The sequence below is a fragment of the Plectropomus leopardus genome, chromosome 2 (assembly GCF_008729295.1).
Source record: "Plectropomus leopardus isolate mb chromosome 2, YSFRI_Pleo_2.0, whole genome shotgun sequence".
Taxonomy (NCBI): domain Eukaryota; kingdom Metazoa; phylum Chordata; class Actinopteri; order Perciformes; family Serranidae; genus Plectropomus; species Plectropomus leopardus.
Window position 1 is genome coordinate 11714120 of NC_056464.1, and position 22310 is coordinate 11736429.

Consider the following 22310-nt stretch of genomic DNA (forward strand, 5'->3'; position numbering starts at 1 on the left):
CTTATACAGTCATTCAAAGTTGCTCTTGGTACCAGGGTGCTTCTGGGAAAGCCAAACAACAACCACATAGTCGTCTCGCGATCTCCCTCTTGGCTACATCCCAGATCCTTCATCCACCGCCGCCTCTGCTCCAGGCCTCTGCTACAAGACAAAAGAGTCTTTAGACTTATTTCACACAAACATCTTGTGCAAGATGACATCATAAACAACTTCATAAGGACATAATGAGTTTAAGATCAAACACCAAACTGTTCAACTTACATTGTTTATTTCTTTCTGAGCACCAGCTCCATTATACAGTGGGCTGGAACTCTCCTCCTGTGAATGAATTGTTGTATTTATTCTATTCATAGTACCTAATACAAATAATCCAAGGCTGTGAGCGACACTTTGAAATCTGGGAAAATAGTCTTGATTTCTTTCAAAAAGATTGGAAGAAGGGAATGAGCAACAAAAGAAATTACCCCCAAAATAGCAAAGAAAAAAAAGTGCATAAAAATTACCTGAAAATGTTTAAAGAATAAATTGTTAAAAAAGATAAAAAAAAAAAGGAAATGACCTGGAAAAAAGTGCTTAAAATATAATAACTCTGTAACATAATTTAAATGTGTAATTATGAGAGTTAGCTATTAATAGTTTTCCCCCTAGCTTTTTAAAAGTATTTTCTAAATCTATTTATTTGTGTTGCAATTTGTGGGAAATTTCCTACCAAGTTGCCTTTTCCCCATGTTTTTGAAAGAAATGGCACCAGTTTGCTCAGAGTTCAAGGGTTTGAATACTTGTGAAAGGCATCTGAAAGCAGCACAGAATAAGTGATGTCGCTCTAAGTTTCAAAGGGTTAATAATAGTATCCATGAGGTCTCTCCTTAAAAAGAAAAATCTTTTATGGCATGACTTTATGTGAAAAAGAAAAACAACATGATGTCCTGCAACATGACAGAAGTCCTAGTCCATTACATTTCACTTCCTTACTGGCTTTCATGCTGGTCACCTGATATTTGCAGCAGGTGCACTCAGTAACAAAGTCAACGTTAATGGTCTGCCTTTTCTCCATCCTCTTATTGCAAGCCTGGTATGAAGGAACACAGTAATGGTAACCGCTTCAGTGACTTGCTTGATTGAGTTACACTTTATCCTTGTGGAACAGAGGAGTGCTTCTCAACCCTTGAGGTCCAGGTTTTCTCTGGACATGATCTTTATTCATGTGTTTCATGTGGACAGAATCTCCCTCTGTGCAGAGACCCAGCTGCCCAAACTGAATGATGGCCCACCTTTAACTGAAAGCTTCCTGTTGACATCGTCTTTAGTTACTGACTTCTACACTTGTTTTGAAAGATGAGAACCTGTAATGAGTAATTCTGCACGGACATTTCCAGCCTGAATGCATTCTACAAAAATTTTACTTGTGCTTTGACAAGAAAGTAGTGAGGTACATTATTTAAGGGACAGTTCACCCCCAAATAAAAATAGTTCCTTAACTGTACAGCTATTTATCAGTCTGGATTGTCTTGGTGTAAGTAGCAGATTGTTGGAAATATCGACCGTAGAGACGACTGCCTTCTCTCCAATATAATCAACTAGACGGCACTTGACTCAGGGTGCTCAAAGCACAAAAAATGCATTTGAAACTCAACAGCAGAGTCTCTTAATAGAAATCATCAACCCGGTTACTCAAGTTAATCCACAGACATGTTGTGAGCAGTTTCTTCCTCCCAAACTACACCTGATAACCTCATCACCACACAGATGCATGCATCTCCAAGAGAGGAGAGATCTGTCCTTGTGACAGAGCGAGACGTAAACATCAGTGGCGTCCTCCTCAGCTGAGCTGTAACATAACTAGCTCAGTGGTGCTCAGTGAGCCTTGCAGTAGATGCACGCTTCCTTCTGCGCAGTGAAATGGTTGGCGGGTGTAGTTCGATAGAAAGAAAATAGTTACTACATGAAACTGCTCACAACAAGGTCTGTGGATGATTTCTGGAGAGCCATTACTGTTGAGTTTTTCAAGTGTATTTTTTATGCTTTGAGCACCACAAGCCAAGTGCCTTTTAGTTCCATTATATCCCAGAGAAAGCAGCCATCTTTATGGGCGATATTTCCAGCACTCGGCAACTCACATCAAAACAGTCTTCATTGATAAGTACAGCTAAGAGGAAAATCATATATATATATATATATATATATATATATAGATATAGATATAGATATAGAAGGTGTAATTTGCCAAATTGTGTTTATCCTACATATAAACACAACTAAGACTACTTTGATGGAAAATCAATCAATTACAGGTACATGTCTGTTGTATGTTTAAGGTGTAATTTGCCAAATTGTGTTTATCCTACATATAAAAACAACTAAGACTAATTTGATGTAAAATCAATCAATTTCAGGTACATGTCTGTTGTATGGAATCCTCTATCAGCATCAAATGGGAAATTAAGTATCAATGACAAAGAACTTACATATCCTCCGTCTTCTGCCTCCATCACTTCTCCAGCCTCTGTGCTGCAGCCTCCAGGAAAACACTCAGATTCACGCTTCTCTCTAATTTTCTGAAGGAAGTCCATTGCTGTGGATTTTCTCAGCAGGGCTATCACATAAACAAGTGACAGATGCATTGAGTTCCCAGATAATAGACAAAAAGTTGAATTTTCTCTTAAACTTTCGGTCAGCTGTGTCATAAAACCATCTCACCTCCCTCACACATGTAGGGGATTATAAGCATCACGGTCAACAGAGTTGCGGCCATGTCCTCATGCAGACTCTTCATCTCTCAAACACCCGACTGTTGGGCCCCCATGCAGCTACTGGTACTTTGTATTCGTCACCGGAGAAATCTCCACGCCCATCACCCTCCCAGCTTCATTCCCAAGGGGACAACAGGCATCAGGTGGATTATACTGAGCAATGGGGGGGAAAGAAATGTGAGTGTGTGGCAAACACATCATAACCGTCTCTACTGTGTTTTGAAGGCCTTGTGAGAGTGATAAGAAAAGATTTTGTGTGTCTGTTTCTATATGGAGAGTGCTAAGTCCTAAGAACGGATTGTGGTTTCAAGAAAAGATTTTTTTTTTTTTTTAATTTAAGGTCAACTTAGAGAATTGTATTTGCTGTGGTGAGCAGTATGACAGGCTATGGTTCACTATGACTCACTGACAGGGCATCCAGACAATAGAGAAAAACTGAAACTGCCACGATAGCAGTCAAGTACTTTAAGTAACAGAGCTTTAAACCAAGAAATCATTTTAATTTTAGTGAAATCATTATCAGAAGACCCACAGGTGAGATCTGTACTCAGTGGCTGTACTTGTGTTACATGTTCTGCAAATCATGCTTGCTATGTAATAGTTCAATTAAGTGAAAACAAGCAGAAATGATCAAAAGTTAACTGCATTTGAAAGAATTGGCAGCAATGTTGGCTATCTTAACCCCTTGGTAATCTCCAACATTTCGAAGTTATTTTAACTTCAACTTTTAACTACATATATTTTATTACATGTAATTAGTTACTTAACAACACTGAGTAAAGCATGTAAGCATTATACATAAAATGTACCAAAAGCAAAAGTTGTCAATGAGTATTAAAATATTCCCTGAGTGCTTTACTACTATATAAGATTTTTCTGAATTAATGATACATGCGATTATAGTGTAGCTGTCCTGTGAGAACTTTCAGCTTTGTGATGATGCATTTCCCAGCTGATCCAAGAGATTTTTTAAAGAGTTTAACAATAAAGACAAACATCACTTTAATGCCGTCATGCTTGATGATGCTGCCACCTAGAGGTGTATATGTTTTACATCAAATGTACTATGACTGCATGGGAGCCATTTTTCCGTACCGTCAGTATAGTATGATCACCCACATGCCTGTGTGTCATTACATATACTGAAGCATTCAAACCAACACGATGAAAGTTTAAGTCCTGTTCTGTTTAAACATATTTGTTTGTCTGTGGTGTGTAACTTCCTCTCTCTCCCCTTTCGCGTGCAGTGTGCAGATGAGGGATATTAGCAGTGCTATATATCACAGATCTACTGGATTCCTTTACGTTTGAGTGTTCTCAATATAGTGCAAACACATCCAAAAGTCGAGCCAGCCAGGAGTCGAACCTAGAATCTTCTGATCCGTAGTCAGACGCGTTATCCATTGCGCCACTGGCCCTATGAAATATGTAATGCTCATATTCCCTGAGTAATGTCTGGCAGGGTCAGCGTCTACAAACTGCAGATGAGAGATCAGTCCGGTGTACATGTCTCTCTCTCTCTCATACTGACTCACTATCTATTAGAAAGACAAAAAGTCTCTTAATAAACAATGAATGCATAAACATATAAACAAATATAGGAAGGCATTATCAGGGTTTATCAAATTTGCATCCAAAAGGCAGAGGTCTGGCAACCCTTATATTTTCTCTTTTAATCAGTCAATAACTGTAAGCCTACATGTGGTGTTTATCAAATTACCTGGAGAACACTCAAACAGAAAATAGCATATAAATTGATACAAGACAGGATTCCTAGCATAGACATCTGCAGATGTTGCATTGACTGTGTTGACCTGTTGCTGGTATACGTCAGCACGTCCTTATTGGATGTGGCAGGTCTGCCCTGTGAATTATTATATTCACATTATTATGCATGTTTATGGTTCCTACTGTTCAAAGAAAGTGGGATTTAAGACTTTTTTAAGCCCCTCGGAGTTAAATTTAAAACAAACTTTATGTCAAAACAGACATCAGTTACTTAAAATAATGGTGATTGTTGCCAAAATATTTAATGTTAAAACATGACTTTTTGGTGGCTTTAATATGAGAGGCTTATTTATTATTTAGAGATTTTATGATGCAACATTTCATTTTATTTTTTAAGACATTTGAAAGATCTATTTAAGACACTTTCTGACCAGTCAAGACCTTATATTTACATTAACGGATTCAACGCCTTCAAAGACTTTTTAAAAAACAGAGGGAACTATAGAGGGTAGGATAGCATAGGTTTATGCTGGTTTATCTATCTAAATGTGACTCTGGACAACGGTATTATTCGTATTTTAGTAAATTTGATCAAGTCGTATATCTACTATCACACTAATGAAAAGTTCGAGCCAGCCAGGAGTCGAACCTAGAATCTTCTGATCCGTAGTCAGACGCGTTATCCATTGCGCCACTGGCCCTATGAAATTTTCATAATATATGCGATTAGTGTTGACTTCTAGACACGTTCTGTTTTCCCTTAGGAGCATTGAAAGCATACACAAAAATAACTCGTAACTTCACTCAACTATCATTTAGCATCAATTTTGAATTGGAGATCGTTTTGAATCGAGAATCCTGAATCAAATCGTGACTCCAAGAATCGAAATCAAATCGAATCCTAAGACACAGAGATTCACACCCCTACTATGCACAGGTGCTAAACTAGCATACTCTACAAACAACCCAAATACACTGAGTGACCTATTCACATCTATTTTGGCCTGTTATGGTAAACTGTGGATCAAACGCAATAGCAGAAGAAAAAAAAACGTTGGATAACTGTGTCTTAAGTAATTTTCAATATTTTACAAATGATTAGGTAATGTTAGTATTATCAACCAAAAGCCAGCCCGTCATTGACTGTATGTGAATACCTATTTAAGTAAATAGTTGCACAAATCTTTATCAGCATTTTAAAACGGAGCGTGGCCTAACTCGCTACCACTGTGGGTAAACCACATCTTTTCAGTAATTGAATTTCAAATTCTAATATAAAGACAAAAAAAAACAAAGCAACTGAATGAACTTACCAAAAATATAGTAAAAGACGTCTGTCCGAGCACAGTGGGGTGGCTGAAACGACTTAACGTTGATTATAGGGGGAGGTACTTCCGGCGTCATCCTTGGCAGATACACCTATTATGATTTATCAAATCATGAGAAGCGAAACAAAATTTTTAGTGCACTGGGATAAACCAGGGGATAAACAATAATCTCTTAAAGGGCTCTGAAAAAAATTCTTGGTAGTGGCTTGAATTCTGATCTGTCAAATCTTAGCAGAAGTTTGTTAGTGATAGGCAACAGGTGACAGGCAACGCTGCTGGCCAACTTGAGTGATATGTATCGCCTGATTTTTGACTCAAGGTGCCTCTGAAACTCACAAACAGTGAGGTTCATATAGGATTCAATTCTTAATTTCATAACAATAATAGGGGCTAATTTATTTCATGGACAATCTGCATGCAAACAATTAAGAAATGTTAATATTGTGACAATTTTTTTTAGTACATATCATATTCATATATAAGTGGAAAGAAAGTACTCCATCTTTCACTGTATTCATATACAGGTTAACTTTGTCAAGTGCTACAAGTTGCTAAAATATGTGGAGAAATTGAATAATAAAGCTAAAAAACTGTATACATATATGTCCAGGTCCTTGCGCTTTTAATGTACCTTACCTTGCTCTTTTGTGCTCCTTAATTGTTTACCTAATTGCTTCTTCTTTTTGTTGCCTTTAAGTTTAGTAAATCCGTTTTGTCTCCTCCTCCTATATTTTTTTTTGCTCTATTTTACTTATTTATTTATTTTACTCCATTTTTATTTCCATTCTACTCCATTATTATTATTATTTTTTAAGTAACCTCTTTTCCCCCCTTTTTTCCTTTTTTAATTTGATTGTGTTGCAGCATCTGCAGCATCCAGGGGTCCGTTTGTATAAGCCTCTGGCTTCTTGTGCTCTCCCTTCCTGTTACATATTTTCATTCATTTGTATTTCATGCAGTTTTTAATTGTTTGCAAATAAACTAAATTAAACTATATTGTTCTCGTGCAAAAAAATAGGATTAATATTTCCATTTTTTTTTTAATTTTTTTTTTGCTAAATGTCTGTTTTCCATCAGTTAGCAACCAATATATCAGCTCTTCATACCTGGGCACCAGCTGAACATAATGGTGCAGCAGGCCTGCGCATATTTTACATATTTCCTTTAGAGCCTGGAGTGTGCCAGCGGAAAACGTTTAAGTATAATCTATTAACACAGTGAAAAAACTTGGAAAAAAAGTATCTTAAGGAAAGTAAATTCCTCTACTGACCCTGTGTCCCTATTGTCACTAGAGGGCGTCAGTCTCTTATTGTCTGCAGCAGAGACGCAGGACTCTTTGTTGCATTAAATAATGCCTCGTTATCTCACAACCTCGGTTGTAGGTGGAGGATTTACGGTAAATGTTCTGAATGTTTAAGTTTGGAAATCTCACACGTAGGCCAGAATGCGCTCCCTTTACTCGCTACCTCTGATCTAATTTCAAAGGTGAGAGGCGCTTTTTTGCAGGGGATGCTGCTGGTGTGAATGGGCTGATCCAGTGATCGCAGGTATTGTGGCTGGAGGAGGGAGCGCAGAGAGCAGAGAAGTCACCAACTACCCGGGACTATTTTCTTGAGTTAAACCTTTGTTTAAACTGACTTGCTGTGAAGCAGCATTGTTGGAAGTATGTGCATGGAGTGAGAGCTGCTGACTTTTTTTCTCGTGATTTCATCCATCAGCAGCATCGCGCGCGTCGGTGCGCCTCACTGACCCACAGTCGCCTCATCTCTGTTGGATCATGTGGATTATTTTGGCGTTTATTCTGGCAGCGGGGGGTGCTGATGGGAGCTGGGGATGTCACCTGCCCCACGACTGGAGGCCGCAGACAGAAGCGTGCCGTGCCGAGCTGGCGCAGATTATAGTCTTTGCCAAGGTGTTGGCACTGCACAAGGAGTCCTACAATGTGTACAACTATCTGCCGTCCGACAGCGAGCTGCTTTTCTCTGCGGAGATTGAGCTGCTGTGCGACCAGGCTTGGGGCAGCATGCTGGAGGTCCCCGCAGGCTCTAGGTTCAATGTCACCGGCCTGGGCTACTTTACCTGCTTCACTTATAGTGTCACCAAAAACAACAACTACTACTTCTTTCTAAGGTGAGAAACACAGATATTGATCTAATCAATGATGAGAATAATTCATTGTCACAGACGCATTAAGTTTTATTGGCCCCCAACATACACTTTATGCATCAGTCAATAGAGATATATGTAAAAACAAGACTTTTTAGGATTTATTTCCAGCAAAAGAAACTGTTCATTTAGGATGTATCAGTTAAGCTTTGTGATGGATTTATACCCTTTTCTTTGTGTACTTCTACCCATCAGGGTAAGGTTTAACAAACAACATGATTATAGGATTCACATTGTGCTAAAGGTTTTAAAAAATGTCTTCGTGAGTGTTGCCCATGGACATGATGGATGACCCACTTGCACCCTTTTCTCTCTGCTGTGTTAATGTATTTGCCATTTCTGTCTTAGAGAAAAGATCAAGCTTCTAAATGTTGCTCACATTTCCCCAAGTGCCAGAGAATCTTGGCAAGTTTTGTGAAGACAGTTTCTAAAATCAGACAGTAAAGATGACAGGACTGCCTCCTTTTGTTACTGGAATGCATGAATGGCAACACGTGTTGTGTGTGTGTGTGTGTGCGCGTGTGTATGACCAAAGTTGTCACACTTAGTTCCCTGTCACTACCAAAAATTTCACCAAGATCTGCACAGTCAGATGTTGCCCCCACAGCTAAGAATTGTTATGGTGGAGACATTAAATATGAAAATCAAGTTATTAAAATAGTATAATGACACAGCAAAACATATCTACATCTATTCACTAAGGTAATCACATATACATTAGAAATGTACATACATTTACATTCACATAATGACGTGGAATTAAATACAAAAAGATAGTGATAATTGATCATAACTGTAAAAAGAAACCACATGCTATATTATGATCAGGAGTTGTGGAACAATTGATATAGCATCACAATATTTTTAGTGTAAGTATTGTATTAATACTTAGATGCCAAGTATTGATATTTTAGTATAAATTATTATTATTGTAAATACAAATGTAACCTTTGTTAGCCTATTGGAAAAATACCATCAACTGCCCTTTCAGTCCACTAAACAGGGCCTATATTTATAAAAATGATTTAAGTAAGAAAACCTATCTTTAAAAATTAATCTCATTAGATAAAACAATTGTTAACATTTTTCTTTAAGGACATAATTTAGAGTTGAGAAGTAATATATTGCAATAAATATTATTGTACTAATCAGCATATAGCAACATGTTAAAAAAATAGCAGCAATATTGTACAAGAAATAAAGTATCGTGAAAATACTGAATTGTGGGGCCTCTGGTGATTTCCACCCCTAATTTCAGCCTATAAACATGGGGAAACAATGCAAAATAAGGCATGCAATGTTACATTGTTCCTGGCAAAACTACAGTTATTTATGATTTTATATGCAAATTTGGGGTTTCATCATCTGTCCCTCTGGCACACTTAAGAGAGGATCGTTTATTCACCCTATGCATCCAATCATCTTTTTTTTATTTTAGACATTTTATTATGAGATTTTTGGGGTATTGTTGTGCTTATTCAATAGTGAACAGTTGGAAGGAGACATAAAATCAGGAGGGAGAGAGGGGGAGTGACCCTGAAATGAACAGAGGATGTTGCCATCAAAGCTTATTATTGTATTTGTCCTAACTGCTGGGACACCTCAGTAATGTGTTTTCTATGAGTATGGTTTGAACTTCACCTCCTCCTGGCCTGTCTCTCCAATGAAAACCAGCGACTCTTCAGACCTGTGAAGAGATCTGTCATAAAAGGAACTCTCTGAGGATTTAATCAATCGTCAGTCAGTAAGGAAGCATTCAGCAGTCAAAAGCAGAGAACTGGCACCATCCTCCCATATTCTCTTTGAATCAGCATCTGCCCATGAGATACCGTATTGATTTCAGGTTAAAAATATAGTTAATATCCTGCCAAATGTTTTACTCAGATTTCAAACAAAGAATGTGGCAGGTTAATTCTTAAATGTCTGCGTTGGACAGAAACAACACTGTTACTCAGGAAACGTCGATTGCATTCCAGCCAGTGTAATTACAGAGCCAGACATTTCCCAACAGCTTGAAGGTAAACGTGGTCGGTATAGGACCACCTTTTGTCCTGCTGAAACACAACAGTGTGCTGCTCAATGAGGGGAACGTGTGCTGACAGGCCTTATAGCGATATTTCTGTGCTTTTTCTCTCAAACAGATGAAGAGTTAGATATTCAGAGGGGGGCACTGAAAAGCATTCCTGAAGTTTAAAGTCTGGCTGCCCCTCATGAGGGTCTACAGCAGGGCCAACTACAATAGTATTCTTTAGAGCATATGTTACACATCATTATGCACGGAATCACACTCACATTGTGTGATCGTGCATTGCTGTGACTTTTAAGATCATTTCACCGGCTTTAGTTAATGACAGCCTCAGGGATGACTTTGCTGTCCCCTGTTGTGATGGTGAAAACATCCGGACGTTATCCCCGTAATCAGCCAGGCGACCACCATCGGAAACTTCTTGAAGCTACAGGCTAGTCGCAACAGAACGGCCTTTAAGTGCAGACCTGATGATGATTAAGAAGCAATAATTGCTTCAGTAAACCAAAGCAGTGATCTTTTCAGTGTTTACCAGGGATATAATGGAGACAGCAACTCCCCCCCAAAAAAGCTCCACACATTTTCCTTTGCAGATGACTTCAGCAACCAAAGCATGTGGACCCATATGGGAAACAAACCCATTCAGATAGGTATAAAATAGGGTTTTTGTCCAACTTGTCATTTTTACACCTCAGTTTTTGTACTGATTAAATAAGTGAAATATAACGTGTTAATTAGTGAGCTGCAGAGGTGCTGGTAGGCAGTTTTGACACTTTCAGGCAGAGCAAGGCTAACTGTTTTCAGTCTTTTTGCAAAGCTATGATAACTGTTGGCGGGTTTTAGCTTCATATTTACCTAACAGATATGGGAGTGGTAGTTATCTTCTCATCTAAAGGCCTTAACACACCAGGAGCATGAGGAATAAAAGAAAAAACATGTAAAATACTTGCTGTAATAGCTGTAAACATTCTGCATCAAAACTTTCCAGAGCATGGTTGTGCTTTGTAATATCTGCATTCTGTGTAAAAATACAAAATTACATTGACATAATAATGAATTGCACAGAAAAAAAAATCCTGGTGTGCTAAGTAAAGAGACAAAAAGAGCAAATAAGAGTATTTCCCAAAATGTTGCAACTATTCCTTCAACTTTTCTTTGAGGGACTGATTGAACCTCAAAGAGCTGCATCACTATTCAGATGAAATGTCAACTTTCATCAAGTATGAAAGAAATTAGATTTTGCTAAACAAATTGACTTAGCATGTCTCATTCTGTGGCATCCTCACTAACATGAGACTCCCCGTCATAAACCTGAAACAGATCAGTGTAGAGTTTCAAAGGAGTGTGTTGTGGCCGTTTTGCAACACTGAGCTACAGACACACTATTGGCAAGCCAAAACTGAAAACTTCTCATCGCAGTTTCCAGTGGATGTCTATTTCCTGTTATGAAAGCCCCAACAACACTTATCTCAGACAAAAATAGTCTTTCCAATCAATCATGAATAAGCTCCCGGGACAGGACCAATCAGAGTGCAGCACGGGGAACCGAGGCTATCCCTCAGGACCTTTAAATGAAACAGACTGACTGTTCTGCTTGAGCTGTAAGTTTTCTGTAAAAACTTAAGCCTATATTTCACCTCCTCAAGATTTGTAACGTCTCCGTCAAAAGAAAACACCAGAATACTAGACCGAAAACTGAGATGAAACTCATACATAAACTGTCACTCAAAATAAAGTTTTTGTGAAGTGTTGAGGTGTGCATATGCTGCAATACATTGTGAAAAAAGGGGTTTATGTCACTATTGTTGTGCTTGGTTTATTTTTAAGTTAGTTCCATCTGACCTCTTGATCACCTCTGACTCTTCTGTTGAAGCATAATATCAGCTTTCTCTGTGCTCTTTCAACATGCACACACACACACACACACACACACACACACACACACACACACACACACACACACACACACACACACACACACACACACACACACACAGAGTCTCTGATAGGGGGACAACCAAACTCTTGATGTCCCTCAAGGGATATGAGATGGAATCCAGATGTATGGAAATATGCTGCTTCAAGACTTCCTCCCTCACACACTTCACATCATAGGAGAAGATATGAAACATGCTCAGTAAATCCCTTTGGCTTGTAGTTTGCTGGCGTGACTCATCCACATAATGCTTGAATTTGCATAAAAATAGACCAAGATCTGCAAACAATTCTGTTTTGATGTTTTTTTTTCCTCTTTTTTTTTTTTTTTTTACTGTTTACATAAATCTGTCAACTGTATAGGATGAAAAGATAAAACGTGTCCATTTGCTATAATTTGAAATCTTATGACATGAAGATTTAGCACTACATATTCTTGTTGTTTAAGACTTCTGGTTTTGTGCATCTGCTTCTGTTTTCACAAATGCAAAACTTTTTACTGTATGTTAATTTTTGCCTTTCTTCACAACTATATCAGTACTATATTTTCTCTTTCTGGCATGCAGGATGGATGAGAACTACAATATTATCCCTCATGGGGTGAACTTCCAGGACCCCATCTTCCCCGACACTCCAGAGAACCACCGCATATTTGCCAGCCTTTTCCAGTTTTCCAACTGCACATCCGGTACTCAGGTCCATAGCTACACCCCGGAGTGGGAGGCTCAGGAGGACAGCCGGGTAAGTAGCCCACCAGAACCACCAGCATAAACTGGCTCCTGGTGTTGTTTGCCCCCTTTGAAGTGTCTTTCTCACACTCAGTTAGTGATAAGGACATCATTTGTCGTTCAGTTGTTGTGCATTCATGCTGGCTAAACAAATGGTTTTTGGAAAAAGAGCAGAGTCAACCACAATAGTCCAAAGTACTGTGGTTCACACATAAAACGATTCAATATTACATCCTGTTGTTTTCAAAGAAACACTATGAAGAAGCTGGCAAGTTAAATATGTTCTAAATGCATGGAAAACCAAACACACATTTCCTGAGGTTTTGGCTCCACAAAGAAGTCACTTGTTTAAAGGAAAAATATGCTTTAAACTGCATTGTTTTTGCCAGCTCTTTGGCAAAGTATTTTGTTGTTTCATGGAGTATTTTCTGATGCCCAGAGAGGACAGCTCTAATGTAGGAGTAAGTGACATCACGTTAAGACATGTCCAGTTCAACTACAATGGCCTTTGATAGCTCACAAAACACTAAAGAAAGGTTCGGTTGTCAGTCCCTCAGAATCAAATAGCAAGTGCTGTTTTAGGCAGATGTTCAACAATCAAATAAGTGGAAATTCATCACGCAAGAAACATGTACAGACCAGAACACAAGTGTAGCCACAAGATAAGATGAAAACTGAGTAAAGAGAATAACCTAGATCTAAAACCAGCTCTCCACCTTTTCATGTTCATTCTCAGCGGGGCACTGAATAGTATTTACAGAGATGTAGAAATCACTAACTTAAGTAAAACCAGGGAGGGTGGATACATCATAAAAGTACACTAATCACAAAATAGCTCCTGGGTTACACAGGACAATGCAGATTGATGACAGTGTGAAAGTATGTAAAGGTTGCTACTCTTTTTAAACGCACAGTCTGTAGGTTCCCTCCATAGGTCTCTCAATTAGAACAAGGATAAAAGATGGACTTCGATGCTGTCATGAAGTACTGTGGATCATGGGAGTTGTTGTCCTCATTGTTAAACAGTCAGATAGAAACATTTCTATATGCGAACAACCACCATTACCGATGAAAATATATGTGACACAACTTAGACAGAAATGCTCATTTGTAAAGCTTTATTCATGTTACTTTTGATCATTTCATTCTAATGAAATAGTTAAAAATAGTTCATAGTTAAGAAAAGTTAACTTGCTAACTTACCATTAGCATTAGATCAGTTGACTACCCTTACTCTGTAGGCTGCAGTTACTGTAGCTAATGTTATTTGGCAATTTCAATAGTGAGGAAGCCCAACATAGTTTTCTCTACTGGGAACAAGTCACACAAACAACAGAGCAAAGTGGTGGTAGACCAGCTGCTCCTGAGTTCTGTGAGAAAAAATTACCCTTTCTGTCTAAGGAGTCTGGAGGCTTTGAAGAGAGATATGTATCGACTTCAACAGGGCATCAGCAAAAACATATTTTAACTTCCTGAAAAAATAAGTGTACACTATATTTAGATGTTTTCACAGCTTTCAGGCAGCCTTTTCTGATGACCAATTGAATCCATTATATCCATCTACCACTGCTGATCTACCACTGCTGTTATCGGATGGTATGTTTGTGCTCTTTTGTGATGCTGTCCATTGAATGTTGTTTTGACATAAAAAAGTTGAGAATTAGAGAGGGTAAAGATGTCACTGCAAGGCAACCAAATGAAACATTTGGTATACTGTAAGCACACAACTCAACAAAATATATGACATAGGTTCAGTCATTTTTAGATATTTCAATGTGGGATTGTTGCATGTTACATCTTTAATGTGTGTGACAAAGTGGCCTGAATAAATAAGCTTAAGCTCTACTGTTTTATTGATGGAAACTGTTTTTTACCTAAACACCATTGGCAATCACTAACACCTGGTGCTCCTTGATTCTTCAGGTTCCCTGCATCTTGTCCCAGAGCCCATGTGTCAGTATATAAATGGTTTCCAGTCATTCACTACTGCTTTATCCCCTTTAATGAATCTAAACCTTTGGCCTAATCCCTATGATTTAGGTCACTCTTCTTCTGTCTGTTTCCAATCATCTGCTGACTACTCATAAAAGCAAAAATCCGCCATGGGTAAAGGGAATGAAAACATGGTTTGTATTTCCATTTCCAACAGAAAACTTTTGGTTCAGGCCTGTGATTATAATTACAGAGCAACATTTAGATATCAATGCTGCTTTCTTACATCATTCTCCTGATTAGATTTCCTCCCTGCAAAATAAAAACAGACTTTTGCTAGTGCTGCACAACCATTGTTTGGACAACTGACCTAAACCCACATCAGAACAGATCATGCCATACGCATCACATAATCCAGTGTCAACCAAAGTAAATCAAATGGCATGTAGTCATTTTGAGATTTAATGCCAAACAGTATCAGCAATAAAAACATTATTTTAAGCATGTTCCCACAGTTTTATGGTCCCAACACTAAAGCAGAAATATTAGCTTGGAAGGGCTACAAATGCTGTCCTGACTTGACAGCTGGATACAAAGACCAAACTGATTGCTGCTCACAAGTTTAGAGCTTCAGTTAATGTGTTCTAACTAAAATCTTTAATACTCAAGATGGGTAGACTCTTGTCTGTCCTCAGAAAGGTTTTAAAGATGCCTCCTCACTGAGAGAAGGCTTCAGTGATGCAGAAATTATAAACCCGCTTGTTTTTTGTCCATGTTTCAATGAAGTTTGAATAAAGTCAGAGTTGTTTAAATTCAGCAGGGTACAGAAGGTGTACCACATGGACCCATTTTGGGGCCCGTCAAATACTGGAATTTAAAAGACGTAGTTATTTACTAGGTGGGGAGTATCTAACGGAAGCAGTATCTAACAACGTTGCATTGTGGGAAGAGCATGACTCAGTGTATTGGGAATTTGAACCAGACTGCTCTTAAAGTTAAACCATGCAGGAATTGTTGGCTACTATTTGTAAACAGTAATAAAGTTAAAGTGAAATCCAACTCCAAGATTGGTCCACCTGGTGCCTCGTCTCATGATATTTGTATTTTCTCTGCGTTGTGTTTCCAGTTTTCCTAGCTCCTTCTTGGATGTGTACTGCTTCCAGTCCAGCACATGTTCTCTACAGTTATCTTTTACAGTCTACAGAAATTTTTTAGTCCTTTAAAGTCCAGCCAGTGAGCCTGGCATGGTACAGTCCCAACTCCACAGTCCCAACCTCACCTACACACTGGACATCTGAGCATAGCAAAATAAAAAGAGAATAAGAAAAGCACAGGTGGAAACCTCTACTTAACTCCACAGGTAATACTCTCCTCCAATCAAGAAGACATGCAATGGCCCACTGAAATTTGCATAGCTGGCCAATCAGGACAAAATTACCCAAATACTTAAGGACCCCACAGTATATAAGGTAGTACCACTATGATGTCCGCCATCCCGTGCCCTCTTCAATGAACAGCGTAGGAGCAACAGGGCCCCCTGGGTGCAGGGGTTGAAAGACAGTAGGTAATTACCACAGCTGAAGAGAACTGAATGGCAGACAGTTTCATGGTACTGCCTTACAGTATATACTGTGGGTACCGCACATATTTGCATAGGCATGTCCTGATTGACTGGTTATGTTAATGCAAATTTCAGAGGAATGTGAAAGTGTGCTTGTTGGAGGAGTATTTCCCATAGAGTGTTGGAGGTAGAACAAGTATCTTGGAATCTGGCTCGATGGCAAATTTACATCTAAACATCACATAGAAAATCTGGTTGGTAAACTGTGATAGGAACTTGACTTTTTGAACAGGAACAAAACAAGCTTCTCTGTGAGTTGCTGCAAGACGTTCTACGGAGATAAGAGTCATAGATATGTGACTGTGCCCATTCATAAGCCCTTAGACTTTTAAACTTTCACTCCTTAGTTTATCACTGGAGGTTATTTAAATAATCACTGCTGAATTTAAATTGATAAATGAGATCAATTTGCTTTCCCTGAGAGACATAATAACCACTGGCCTATATTTATCTACAAAACCCTTGTTGGAAAATTGCCATCATATCTCATCTTTGCTGCTGTGGAACTCTGGCCTATATTTATCCTGCCCAGACTGCTTTTCCTCTTAGTGCCGTGGTCTACTTGTTTAAAGGCTTTAATTGTAGCTTCTTTGTCGGCTATTATTCTTTTTCTGTTGGACTCTCTTGTAATTATTCTATTTCTTAATGTGATTGTAATTAGCTACTTTATCAAGCTCTGATCCAGACATGTGGTTCAAGAAAGTGTTCATTATTACCCTCACACTGCACAGGCATGTTACAACTGTACTTATGTTGTCTCCTGGTCTGATTTTCATATTGATAAAACAGAAAAGCTTATCACTAAATATGTTGTCTACCTTGAGGCAGCTTTATATCTCTGAATCAGTCTCGGCTCCAGGCTTTTTCATGGGCAATTACCTAAGTATTGGTCCACACTGCAGCTTAGCCTAAAACAACACTGTAAATGTGGATACAGGAACCAACTGAAGGTCTCTTGTGTTTGCGTGAAAGTCATACCTGAGTGCACAGAGCAGCAATGTGTCACTTTACACCCTCTGCTTTGCATAACTTGATTGTTCTGCTCCTGAACTTCATCTTTTGCGTTATAAAGTTTCAAATCCCTCATGAGACAAAAGTAAGAGCACATGGGAAAAATCCACAGCTAATATTACAGCAAGTAATGGACTAACCAGTGATGTGGGCCAGCAGCCAGCAGCACATTTTTAACATTTCCTCAAAACCCTCAGCGGTTGTTATCTGATGGCAGGGAATATACATCAGTGTTTCACGCGGGCCCCATGTGGAAGCATTAGGATCTGTGGAGGAAATCCACACTCAGGCAGACAGGCATGCAGTCAGAGGCAGCTGGAGCTCATTTTTGCACCTATAGGAAAAGGTCCAGGCCTTTTGGATTGTCTGTCGCAGGTTTGCAGGCATGTTGGGTTTAATTTTACTGAAACAGACGACGCATGTTGTGTAACATTTTTACCCTTAGAGTTATCTTGGTACCTACCTGGAGCAAGAACGTGTGTTGCCTGGTGGCTCATTTAAATTGGCTTGTCAAACAGGTCAAACAGTACATAGAAACTCTTGAAAGAATACTTCAGCCCCAAAAGATCCTCTGTTTATTAATCACTCACTCTGTGTTAAATGAAATTTGTGGAAAAAACTTTTTTTTTTTTTTTTTACATGCCTCTGGTTAACAAAGAATCCAAATGTGGAGAAAGTTCTTGATGAATTGAAGACATAGTGGTCTGCATTCAACAAAAGCAAAACTATATCAAAACATGTGTTTACTTACTCTCACACAACTCACACACATAACTCATCCAAGTCTCATTTATCCAGTTGTATGCTCAGCACTTACCAAACAGACAGCACTTTGCAATGGGAAATGTATTTATGGTCTCTTCAAAGCCAGACTTCATTGACAAAAACAGTAATTTTACCTCGCTGAACACAGGAGCTGATGGTCTTCCACTGCCTCAGTCAGTTAGTTAGTTTGTGATACTGTGTGATGTTGGTGCTTATTAGGGTTAGTCTGGATTCAAACAATTTGAAGTCACACAATAACACAAATAAAACTGTTTCAAGCAGTAGTAGACCAGCAGCTCCCATCAGCAAGGTAAAATACTGTTTGCTAATGGAGTCTGTTGAGTTCCCAGTTGGAAAGGGCCGTTTGCTTGCAACATAGAGTCTAATTAGCATATGACTGTATAAATCATACTTTGATTAGATTGCAAAAGTGTGAGAGTTTGCAAATTGATTTTTGATACAGTTTTGTTGTTGTGAAACGCAGACCCTTTTTACTGCAATTCATAAAAAATGTACTCCTTTTAAAAAAAAGTGTTTTCTAAATTCTTCATTCACCAGGCAGGTATGCCAGAATAAAAGTCTTCTTAACAAATTCAATGAAACATGGGAGGAATAATTGATAAATAAATGGTGATTTGAGGGATTGAAGTATTCCTTTAAGATATATTTCAATTAATTATTCCAAAGCAAGAAAGGTATAATGTAAAAAAAATACTTACTTATTAATTTCTCAATGACTTTTTCCTCCCTTGTCTTTCTTTTTAGGCTACAAGCAGCTAAAAAAGTCACTTCTCTGTCTCATTCATACACAAACAGTAGGATATGCTGAATGACTTACGAGCTGTTGGCACAGGTTGTCAGCCAGAAGAGCATGCCAAAAGTGTTCTTTTATATGACTTATCCAAAGGATATCCCATATCAAAAACAGCAGATCTGTCAGGTGCTATTGTCATAAATGTTACAAAAACACTGAATCTGACACTAAAATTTAGTATGAGCCTTGTGGGATAAAATCTCCACATATGATATCATTCAAAAGCAGGAGCAAAAAGAAAATCTGTCGGAAATCTTGTAGAATATAAGATGATACTGGTGAGTAATTGATTAAAAATTTGACAGCTTAGTGTTCAAGTGGGTCCTAAGTTTATCCCATTTGCCTGTAGTACACTTCAAGCACGATTTTACGCATATTTTAAATGATTTACTGTAAAAAAACGATATGGAATAAACAAATCTTTTCTTTTCTCTTTACAGCTCTTGTGCTCCGCAGTGCAGAAGGCTCTGTTTGAGGAGGAGGAACGGGTCTTGACTCTTTCCCAGAAGGTGCGCTCTTTGGAGAAAGCCAATGACCACCTGAGAGAAAAGGTGAAGACCATGAAACGTCTGCTGCGCCAGGCACAACGGGAAACAACAAAGGAACAACAGACGCTCAACCACAAACAGCTCTACGAGTCAAAGACGCCCCAAACTCACCCCGATCAGGAGACGACTCAGGACCAGAGGGACAAGCCGCTCAAAAAGGTCCTCTCCAGGACACTAAAAAACTAGACTGGTGATCAGTTTAGAGTAACAGTATGGACTTTAAATTGAATTTCATTACATTCTCCATGTCCTCAAACAAATTAATAAGCTTATTTCACACAGAAACTTTACCTGCACAACGAAATTTGGCCATTTTGTTGGTCTAGTTATTTCCTGGTAAAATTGACCTTTGCCATTGAGACTGTCGTGTGCAAAAAGACCATTCATTCCTATTTACACCCATATCCACGTGTGTGTGTGTGTGTGTGTGTGTGTGTGTGTGTGTGTGTCTGTTGAAAGGGCAGGGCTTAGACTTGACCTATTTTGTGTCCCCAGATGAACTAAAGTGAAGGATTAACTGCCTCTGAGATAAGGGAGTGAACTGGTTTCACAGGAGTAAGAGATCTGTATCTTAATATCCTCAAATCTTGTTTCACCCCATTAGTCCAATATAATCTTTCTCTTTAAATAACTGCGGGTTGAATCCCTGACTTTTTCCTTTGTCTTTTGTGAGTTTAAGTTAGTTGGCAGCACAGGCATTTTCCAAAAATCAGACAGAGCTTTCGGCTGGTGGATGCACTGTTGAGCAATATGTGGACAATTTTAAAGCATTAAAAATATGGAATATCTTTCTTTCTGTGCTGGACACATTATGCATTTTATAAATATTAAAATTAGTTTTTTACTTCAGAAAACTGTCATTGAAATGTTCCAAATCAACCTCTGTCTTGTGGGGGGTCCACTCTTGGATGAGGTGATATGGACATTTCTCTTTCTTGTAACACTGACTGTGTATGTGAGCGCATAGTTACAGCTGTGCCAAAATGTATAAAGCTGCAAGGCCAAACATTACGTCACACCCTTCTTTTCTACCTTTGCCTGCTTTTAATTTACTTGCATCTATTTATATCCAAGAAACTATCACAAAGTGTATGATTCTTTAAATTCAGTGAATTGTTTCCCAAGGGTGCCTTTTCCCCACAAACTCTTCTTTTATGCAAGTCTGTTACACGTTGCACTGAATGAAAGTGTAATTTTAGTATTTGAGAACCGGGTGCTGAGCACTCATGAAAGAAATACACCCGCAAAATTATCATTTGTATATAAATTACTCACCCTTTGTTACCTTGAATTTTGCCTCCATGGTGAATGAAGAATCCAAAAATGGGGCACATTCGTGAGGTCATGGGGGCCACATTTAACAGAAAAACTATATCAAACTCTCACGCAACTTCTGCAGTACAATCCAAGTCTCATTTATGTAGTCGTACATGTACTCGTACTTGTGTGTGTGTACTTATGTACTCGGTACTTCCCAAAAACATTTACAATAAACCTAACTGCATAAAAAACGTCTGCATACAAGCCCTTGGGCAAATGCGTGGGTTTGAACTCTGCTGGTGTATACAGTTGAGTTGCTAGTACTGGTCCGTGTGTGAGACTGTTATGCAGAAGTGTTTTAAATAGTTTTTTGCAAAAATACATGTGTTTGGAAATAGCTGAGAATGTGACTAGATTAATAAGACTTAGATTACATTGCACAAGTTGTGAGAGAGTTTCTTAATGGCTCTTTTGATATAGTTTTATTGTTATTAAACGTGGAGCCCTATAACTTCAATCAGGCTATTCTCATATAAAATATTTGTATGTTTCCCCTACAAAAAAATGCATAATTCATGCATATACCACGTCATATTGCAATCATGTGACTAATGTGCTGACAGGATTAAACAAGCAGTGGGAGGCAGGCTGGGCTGTGGTAGATGGGTCAAATATACCAGACTTAACCCCAGGACTTTCCCATGGAGGCATGTGTTTGTACGTCAATCATGTAACTTTACATCAAGGACGTAACAACACTTGTGGGGCACTAATTTGTAGAATATCACACAAACTGTTGTGTGTGCATTTTCATAGGATGCCATACAAACCGTTCTTTGAGGATACGTAGCTGCAATTCATCAAGAATTTTCCCTCATTTTGCATTCTTCATTCACCCGTTAGTGATTCAAGGCTTTTTTCACGGATTAGATGTAACACAGGGAGAGTAGTTGATGTAAGAATAGTCATTTTGTGTGTGAAGTACTCCTTTAAAGTCCAGCCAGTGAGTCTGGCGTGGTACAGGATTGGCTTTTTCTGTGTCAGAAATGAAAGTTTTGCCTTTATTATACTTTATGTTTTTGCTTTTATTATTTTTTTGCTTTCTCTAGACTATAAACATATGGTTTGCTTTGCCAGTAGCATAATCATTTGTGTAACAGTTATTGTTCTTTTTTTTATAAACATAAATGAATTTTTACAAAACCTCTTTTGTGGCTGTTTTTAATTGATGTCATCTTCACAACGTACATATGTACTGTATGTTTTGTTTTGGGTGGAATTAGACAGAAATTAACTCACTAACTAATCCACAGATCTGAGCTTTCTTGAGTTACCATAACAACTAAAACTATGAAGCTTTCAACATATAAATCAAACAAGACATATGTGTAAAAGCAGCCTCCTGTGCACAGCCATAATCCATACAGTGGGGAAAGGGATAAAAATCTTTTATAGTAGCCATCAAGAAATGCAGACTGCAGTCTGGATGTGAATTCTGTTTTTACCCTTTGCCTCATTGAATTTTACAGACTTGTCTCATCAGTTTCAGTTTCATGTAACATTTGAACCAGTCGCATGGCATAAGAGCAAAGAACAGTGTAACATTATTTCCTCTTTTCATCCGCTATATATTTCAAAAGTAAATGTGTCTAGCCAGACAAAGTAATGAATTCAAGCAAAAGTGTCTAACCTCAATTG

At 38.4% G+C, this 22310-nt stretch overlaps 1 protein-coding gene and 2 non-coding genes across 3 annotated transcripts; 1 reads left to right on the forward strand and 2 right to left on the reverse strand.

Moving 5' to 3' along the window:
* Positions 1-4095: 4095 nt before the first annotated feature.
* trnar-acg lies at positions 4096-4168 on the reverse strand. The gene has a single exon. It is a non-coding gene; the product is annotated as a tRNA-Arg (tRNA).
* A 938-nt stretch (positions 4169-5106) lies between these two features.
* On the reverse strand, positions 5107-5179 carry trnar-acg. The gene has a single exon. It is a non-coding gene; the product is annotated as a tRNA-Arg (tRNA).
* Positions 5180-7239: 2060 nt separating this feature from the next.
* ccdc3b (coiled-coil domain containing 3b) lies at positions 7240-21815 on the forward strand. Its single transcript, XM_042497729.1, has 3 exons — positions 7240-7936; positions 12500-12674; positions 19245-21815. Exons 1-3 carry the CDS (start codon positions 7584-7586, stop codon positions 19536-19538), a joined length of 822 nt encoding a protein of 273 aa, XP_042353663.1. The 5' UTR covers positions 7240-7583; the 3' UTR covers positions 19539-21815.
* The last annotated feature ends 495 nt before the right edge of the window (positions 21816-22310 follow it).